General features: G+C 34.7%; 1 protein-coding gene across 1 annotated transcript; it reads left to right on the top strand.

Annotated features, from left to right (window-relative positions):
• The first annotated feature begins 518 nt into the window (after positions 1 to 518).
• Positions 519 to 6,073, top strand: LOC147801356 (uncharacterized). Its single transcript, XM_087154477.1, has 4 exons — positions 519 to 1,002; positions 1,855 to 4,228; positions 4,331 to 5,660; positions 6,059 to 6,073. Exons 1-4 carry the CDS (start codon positions 519 to 521, stop codon positions 6,071 to 6,073), a joined length of 4,203 nt encoding a protein of 1,400 aa, XP_087010603.1.
• Positions 6,074 to 8,852: the final 2,779 nt, after the last annotated feature.

Genomic DNA, 8,852 nt, shown 5'->3' with positions numbered 1-8,852 from the left:
AAAAGTAAGCCAAACCGTGCAAAATTTGCATATGTTGTCCACTAAGAGTAGCTGAGTAAAATTGCAATATGCAAATTAGTGGCGCTGCACTCGGCTTACGTCATCTGCCTGGAGCATAAAAGTCCAAGTTTGAGAGAAAGCACACAAATTTTACTGTGATTGCGACATTGAAAATCTGAGATAGCCAATTCGTAATAATGACCTCTAGGCATCATTTGCCTGAAGAACTACGATGGAGAGCCATCGGGAGTGTTAAGAATTGCCACGAGGCGGCGCTCATATCATATAACACATTATTATTCAGTTGCCATTCAACTCTAGAACAGAGAACATCTCCTGTTACTCAAAATGATCTTGTCAATTTTATGTTATTAAGTTTGTAAATAAATGTTTATGTTTGTTACAGTCCGCTACTTTATAGCTCAATATATCACGAACACTAAACAAAAAGTGGTCATCGCCGAGCACGAAGACAAACCGAACGCTTGTGGAAATTGAGTACGAAATCGAAACGAACAATGGCTTTGGAGCAAATAACAGTATTTAACCGAAAACGGGGTTATATACGAGGACAATTGACAAGGATTGAAAATGCACTTCTGCAAAATACTGATTTACCTGTGGACAATACGGACATCACTCAAAAATTATCAACTTTGGATAAACTTAGAACAAAGTTAGAGGATCTACGCAGCGAATGCTATTCTACTTTGTCGGATGAGGATTTGCCAGATTTTGAAGAAAGTTTAGATGGGCTGCAAATTGACCTCGAAACATGCGAGGTAAGCTTTCAAAAACTTTTAAATCCAAATTCTAATTCAAATGAAAATGGTTCGTCCTCTGGTAACTGCAAACTAAAATTACCGTCAATTAATCTTCCCGAATTTTCAGGTTTATATGTTGAATGGTTGTCATTCAAAACGCAATTTATGTCTTTAATTGACGATAACAAACAGTTGTCAGAACAACAAAAATTGTTTTACCTTCAGTCGGCACTTAAGGGTAACGCTAAACAATTAATTACGGTAAATGATACGTACAACAGTTTATTCGAAGCATTGAAAAAACGATTTGAAAATACACGGTTGCTAATTATGAGTCATATTGGTGAAATATTTAATTTTTCTAAAGTTAAATGTGAATCTGCGTCTAGTTTAAGACAGATGCTCGATAAAATTGAAAGTAATTTGCGATCATTAAAACAACTAGAATTAGAAACGAACCCTCTTTGCGAAGCAATATTAATTTATATAATTATTCAAAGAATTGATATTGACTCACGTAAATTATACGAAATGGAATTGGGTTCGGAATTACCGAGTTGGGAAAAATTTATGGAATTCTTAACTAAAAGATGTCAAGCACTAGAAAATGTAAACAGAAATTCAGGCGAATTTAAACGGGAACCAACCCCGAAATTCAAAACTCTAATGGTGAAAAACGAAAACAAAAATAATTGTTTATTAGGATGCATGGAATCCCACCCTATTTTCAGATGTAAAAAGTTTATCGATTCTAATGTAGATGACAGATTAAAATGTGTTGTAAGGAATAAATTATGCTTTAATTGTCTCGGATTTCACACAATGTCTAAATGTAAGAAAATTCATTTAAAATGTAAATCTTGTAACAAGAATCATAGTACAATGTTACACGGAGCGAACTTTTTCTTCGATAGACAAAATCAAAACAAAAATACGGGTGTGGCGCCAATGAGCAGGGAAGAAAGAAATAATTCAGTTTCGGAACAAGAAGTTACGCAATCACAAATGCAAAATGAAATTAATAACAAACCGCAAGAGGCACCATGTTTATATTCTTTTAATGTAAATAAAAACGTTCTTCTTTCTACAGTGAAAGTTAAAATATTGCAATCGAACGGAAAATATTTGCATTTGACAGGGCTATGCGATTCTGGAAGTATGAAATCTCTTATTACAGAAGAGGCAGCTAATTTATTGGGTTTAAAAAGATCGAGTTGTAGATCAAATTTAATAGGATTAAAAAATACAGTATTTCCGATAACTGAGAAGATTTATTCGCGTATAAGTAATGATGAGGAATCATTTAGTAAGGAACTCGAATTGTTAATTTTGCCAGAAATAGCCGGAAATGTTCCTTCGGAAGAAATAAATATTTCTAATTTGAATTTACCCGAAAACGTAAAGTACGCTAATCCTAATTTTTATTTACCGCAAAAAATATCGATTCTTTTAGGAGGAGACGTATTTTATGAATTGTTAAAAGGAAATCAAATTCGATTAAGGGGTAATTCTATTATTTTAATTGAAACAGTTTTCGGGTGGATGGTTACAGGTTCGATCCCCTCTACACACCCACATGATTCCAAATGTTATTTCATACAGGACAATGTTGATGAAGGGTTAAATAAATTTTGGGAATTAGAGTCAATTGGGATAGTTCCAAATGATAATACAGATGAGGAAAGTACTGCTTTAGCTCTCTTTAAAAATTCTGTAGATTACAAAGAAGGGAGGTATCAAGTTGGGCTACCATGGAAACATGATTTTAGGGAATTAAACGATAACTTAACTGTAGCCAGAGGACGGCTAGATCATTTGATTAGAAAATTTGAGAGACGCTCAGAACTGTATGAAGATTATCGTGAAATTCTGAAAGACTATGAAAATCAAGGCATCATAGAGAAGGTCCCAAAAGACAAAGTACAAACAGATAAACCGCTATTTTATCTACCATTTTCCATGGTTTACAGAGAATCAGTCAGTTCTAGTAAACGAATAGTTTTTGATGCCAGCTCACATGAAGAAGGTGAACTTTCCTTAAATGACTGTTTATACGCAGGACTTAGCCTAAATCCCCTGATATTTAACATGCTCATATTTTTTCGTTTGAATGCTGTGGTGATCTTAGCAGATATCGAAAAAGCGTTCCTTCAAATATCGTTGAATGAGACAGATCGAAATGCAGTGAGATTTCTTTTTCCAAGTTCGAACCCGGCCATAAGTGAGCAGTATGACATAAATATTTTTAGATTTTGCAGAGTTCTTTTTGGTGTCAACGCCAGTCCCTTCTTGCTTTCTGCCACAATTAAGGAACATATCAAAGAATATCAAGAGTTGCATCCCGCTACGACGAATATGCTCAATGAATGTCTATATGTCGACGACTTCATAGGAGCTCTCGACGACGTGAAATCTGTCTTTCAGATGTCGGACGAAGCCAAGAAAATTATGGCAGAAGCAAGCATGAATCTGTGTAAATGGAGTTCAAACAGCAAGGAACTAGTACAATTATGGAAGGATTGCGGGTTCGAAACCCATCCCATTCATTCGGAAGCCAATCCTATAGCCAATTTACACAAAGTTCTAGGACTGCCATGGCATGTGCATGAAGACTACATCTCTGTAGAACTGAAAGACTTGCTTAAATTCGATGGAAAAGAAAGCATTACTAAAAGAATTGTTTTAAGAACTATCGGAAAACTGTTCGACATATTGGGTTTTCTTAGTCCATACACAATAAGACTCAAGTGTTTACTCCAAGACTTGTGGCTTAGAAAGTGTCCGTTGGATACGGAACTTCCACCAGACATTCGCCAACAATTTATTCAGTGGAGGTCTGAGTTACCTGTCATTTCTAAATTACAAGTTCCTAGAATGATTCTAGACTCCAGTCTAGATGATGCCAAGGTACTTCAAATTCATGTATTTTCGGATGCCAGCCAAAGAGCATACGGAACAGCAGTGTACCTAAGAGTGAAGTACAGTGACAAAATCACAGTTAATCTTATAGCATCAAAGAGTCGTGTTGCTCCATTAAAGAAACTGACTCTTCCAAAACTAGAACTAATGGGTGCATTACTTGCAACCAGACTTGCAAAAGAAATAGAACAGATTGTAAAACGAAAAGGATCCCCCACAGTTCATTTTTGGACAGATTCCCAGATCGCATTGTTCTGGATCAAAGGACCTCATCATAAATGGAAACAGTTTGTTTCCAATCGAGTGAAAGAGATTCAAGCCCTTAGCAATCCTGAATCTTGGTCACACGTTCCCGGTAAACTTAACATTGCTGACATTCTTACGAGAGGAGTTAGTGCAGAAGTTCTTCTGAAAAATGAGGTCTGGTGGTCAGGTCCCGAGTTTTTAAGAAAAGATGAGATTTCAGTGTTTGAGTGCACTAATTCTATTGCTGAAAACTCTTACCTTTCAGAGTTAAAAAAAGGTTCCTCTGTTGAAGAGGATATGTGTTTTGCTTTAACTAATCAAAATGTTATGTTTTATAATTACCTACTTAAAATTACCAATAATTTTTCTAAACTTGTTCGTATAGTTTCATATATTTTTAGATTTATCTATAACTGTAAAAATCCAAAGAACAAGGCAGGTAGGTATTTAGATTCTGAAGAATTGAACAAATCCGAAACTTTTCTCTTAAAATTTGCCCAAAGTGAATATTTAGAAGAATTGAATGCTTTAATGAAAGGTGAGAATGTGAAAGGTAAAAGTAAATTGTCTTCTCTTAATTGTTTTATTGATAAAAAGGGTCTTATACGTGTTGGAGGTCGAATTGTAAATTCAAGTGTTAATGATTGTACTAAACATCCAATTGTCCTTCCAGCAAAACATCCCTTAACCTATATGATTGTACATTATTTTCATTTGAAATATTTACATGTCGGAGCACAAACTTTATTGTACTTAATACGTCAAAAATATTGGCCTGTGAACGGCAGAAATTTGTGCAGGTTTGTAATACACAATTGTGTTACGTGCACAAAAAACAAACCAGTTTTAGAGCAACAATTAATGGGTCAGTTACCTAAAGAACGAATCGAACCTTCTCCTCCATTTACCATAACAGGTATTGATTTTTGTGGACCATTTTATATAAAATTTAAAGGACAAAGGAAAGGTGTTTTAAATAAGATATATGTTGCAATTTATGTATGTTTCTGTACTAAATCAATACATTTAGATTTTGTAAGTGACTTAACATCAACAGGATTTATAGCTAGCTTGAAAAGATTTTTTTCTAGAAGAGGTAAGGCCTCTAAAATTTTCACTGACAATGGACGAAATTTCGTGGGTGCAGACGCTGAACTGAAACGGCTTTTCAAAATTATTAATTCACCAGATGAACCTTTGGCTCAATATTTTGCCGAGGAAAAAATTGATTGGCATTATAACCCCCCAAGATCACCAAATTTTGGAGGATTATATGAAGCCGGCGTTAAATCTTTTAAATTCCACCTAAAACGGATAGCGGGAAACTCCAATTTTACTTTGGAAGAATTCATTACAGTTTTAGCAGAGATTGAAGGAGTATTAAACTCCAGGCCATTGACTCCATTGTCAGCTGATTTCGAAAACTTTGATACCCTAACACCTGGGCATTTTCTTATTGGGAGACCCATCACTTCCATTACAGAGCCCCAACTTGCAGATATCAATGAAAATAGACTCAGTAAATGGGAAAAGATTTCTAAAATTTCTCAAAAAATTTGGAGACTTTGGAAGAGAGATTATTTAAGTAATCTCCAAGAACGCCACAAATGGCAGTTCAGTAAGGATAATGTTAAAATTGGAACTTTAGTGTTGGTGAAAGAAGAGAATTTGCCAGCAACTAAATGGTTAACAGGAAGAATTGAGGAAATATTTAAGGGAAGTGATGGGAAGGTAAGAGTTGTAAATATACGTTTGCCACAAGGCAATATACTTAAAAGATCAGTACGCAACATTTGTATTTTACCTATATATTAATTCTTGTGTTAAAATTTTCATTATAATTGTAAAGTTGAAATTACGTGTATGTATATTTGATGTTTTGTATGAATATTGTCAATTTTTCATTTTATTTTATTATGTAATAAGCATTGTAGTTAATAATGATTGGATTTAAACATCCAATCGGCGGGGAGTGTTAAGAATTGCCACGAGGCGGCGCTCATATCATATAACACATTATTATTCAGTTGCCATTCAACTCTAGAATAGAGAACATCTCCTGTTACTCAAAATGATCTTGTCAATTTTATGTTATTAAGTTTGTAAATAAATGTTTATGTTTGTTACAGTCCGCTACTTTATAGCTCAATATATCACGAACACTAAACAGGGAGACTAGAGGCAGGGCAGAGTCAATCAGAAGTGGCCAGATGGCTAAATGTGAGTCCATCTGTGGTTCATAGACTTTGGAGGCAATTTCAAACCACAGATTCGGCATCTAGGAGGTTCAGTCAAAGACGGCCAACTGTTACGACCAGTGCCGATGACCGATATTTGACATTAAGTGCACGCAGGAATAGAATCGCTACTCCGACACATCTTAGATCCTCTCTTGCTGCAGCCACCGGAAGGTTGGTGTCAACGTCAACTGTGCGCAGAAGGCTCCACGAAGGTGGTCTGTATGCGAGACGACCAGCCATTTGCGTGCCGCTCACATCACGCCATAGGAGAGACCGTTTGCAGTGGGCCCGACAACATGTCCACTGGACGTCAGATCAATGGAGGCCTGTTCTCTTTACGGATGAGTCCAGGTTTAGTCTAGAAAGTGACAGTAGACGTTATTTGATATGGAGAGAACCTGGGACCCGTTATCATCCATCAAACATCCGTGAAAGAGATGCATACGGAAGAGGCAGTGTCTGTGTTTGGGGAGGCATATCCTTAGGAGGGCGCACATACCTCCATGTCTTTCCAAGGGGAACCGTGAATGCTCAGGTTTATCGAGACAACATCCTTGATGCTTATGTGCGCCCATATGCCGGGGCAATTGGTGATTGCTTCCTGTTACAGGACGATAATGCAAGACCACACAGAGCTCGCATTGTTGATGATTATCTTCAACAGGAAACAATTACTCGCATGGAGTGGCCAGCTCGATCCCCGGACTTGAATCCTATCGAGCACGTTTGGGATGCTCTAGGGAGGCGTGTATCTGCCATCAATCCGCCCCCTCAGACCCTTGCCACGCTTGCAACTGCTTTACAAGAGCAATGGCTCTCACTTCCTATTGAACTGATAGACCGCATAATTGAAAGCATCACACATCGCTGTTTGTGCTGTATTGCTTCTAGAGGCAATCATATTCCATATTAAAGGTACTTTTTCTATTGCAAACCGATACTTCCAATTTGTTTATTTTATACATGTGCTAATTTCTATACTACTATTAATGTCTGATAATTTCTTTTTATGTTGTTTAATACCTTACTATGTGTTGTATATTGTGGGTAAGTTTCATAAAATTCCATGTGTAATTTCTTGAGTTATCGCGATTTTTGTGAATTTTCCTTAATTTATGATAACCAGTGTATATATATATATATATATATATATATATATATATATATATATATATATATATATATATATATATGTAGAGAGAGAGAGAGAGATCTTGGATTTTTTATTCCATTCCAGTGATTACATTTCTCTCTTTCCTGGGGGAGGGAGGGAGTTAGCGCCGTGTATTCCATCACTTCTGCATATTACTTATACACTTTTGAGCAATCTTTTGTTCTGATTACATCTGGATTTCAGGTAGGCCAAAACCATTCCTGTACCTCAATTCGCCTACTTTTAGTATGTGTTTAGAAAATTTAATTTGAATGATTTCGACAGGAGAACACACTATAAAACTGTTTTAAAAAATTTCAAGAGAAGGTACAAACTTTTAATAGCAATTTTTTCTTTATTTTTTAAAGTCTCTTTCTGAGAGTATTTTAAAAGAACATTTATCTTAAAACATTTTTGACTTTTCTTTCATTTTTGGAAATTAAATAGGATAATTTTCTTTATTGCCTAGAATTGGTTTATATCTAAAATTATTGAACTATGGGTTTCTTGAAATGGTTAATATTTTCTATAGTTCTTGCAGAATACATTCGGTTAGTTAGGAAAGAGGGCGAAATATTTCATTTTGAAAACAGCTTCCTTCAAAAGTGAAAACAGTTTAAATCATTCTTATGGTTAGCAGACATGAAAGTGATTTCTTGGAAATACATTCTTGCAATAGAATTTTCATCGCTATCTAACTAATCACTAATTGTTAATTTAAACTATTATCTAGTTTTAAATTTTAATTTTCACATTAACTTAGAGTTTCATAAATTTTAATAATTTGTTTACGAATAAGTCATTCAGGTAAGTAGTTATTAGGGCTTCTAAGAATTAAGAAATCCACGGTAATTTTTTCCTCGAATTTCTAATCATAAAAGCATACTTTTTCGTTATTATATCAAATCAGCTTTATTTTGAGATGGACAAATAGTTCTTCTCTCTGATTAAGATCATTTTGATGCAGTATTAGGGATCTATTAATTAATTAGTTAATGTCTTTATTTGGACTTGAAAGTTAGCTTTATTATAGTAACTGATTGCAATGTTTGAATACTTATCGATATTTTCAGCAGAGGTAATGGCAGGCAATGACAGGTAATGATAGGAAATGACTGAGATAATTGGATTAAGTAGGGGTAAATAATTTTAATGGAATTTTAAGAGATAGTGTAGATACATATTTTTAGTTCATTATTATTTCGCAAGTGTTGGATTTATTATAATATATTTTTAATCAAATTCTTTTAAACTTAACGATATTCAACTTGAAAAAAAGTGTGACATAATTACCGCACTGTATGGTAATGACATTTCTGCATAAAAAAAATAGCCATAATTCTTGTTATAAAAAAAAACCAAGAAATCAAAACATACGGTATTTATTCCATTCGGTAGTATTTTTTCCGTTCCTATGGTAACGGTTTACCGAAAATTCTGGTTTTCAAAATTATGGCTCTTATTAACACACATTTAGTAAAAAAATACAAAACTGAAAAGTAAATTAAACCGAAAAAATGGTTTTTATGC

Source organism: Parasteatoda tepidariorum, chromosome 11 (assembly GCF_982258835.1).
Source record: "Parasteatoda tepidariorum strain Cologne lab strain chromosome 11, Ptep-v5.0, whole genome shotgun sequence".
NCBI lineage: Eukaryota > Metazoa > Arthropoda > Arachnida > Araneae > Theridiidae > Parasteatoda > Parasteatoda tepidariorum.
This window is presented reverse-complemented; position numbering and strand designations above follow the sequence as displayed.

What these genes read in the sequence shown, in the direction of transcription:
- LOC147801356 (XM_087154477.1), top strand. Translation starts at nt 519, where the DNA reads ATGGCTTTGGAGCAAATAACAGTATTTAACCGAAAACGGGGTTATATA. An exon ending in CCTTCAGTCGGCACTTAAGG is followed by an intron (nt 1,003 to 1,854) that starts GTAACGCTAAAC and finishes TTCTTTCTACAG; the next exon opens with TGAAAGTTAAAATATTGCAA. An exon ending in TCCTCTGTTGAAGAGGATAT is followed by an intron (nt 4,229 to 4,330) that starts GTGTTTTGCTTT and finishes ATATATTTTTAG; the next exon opens with ATTTATCTATAACTGTAAAA.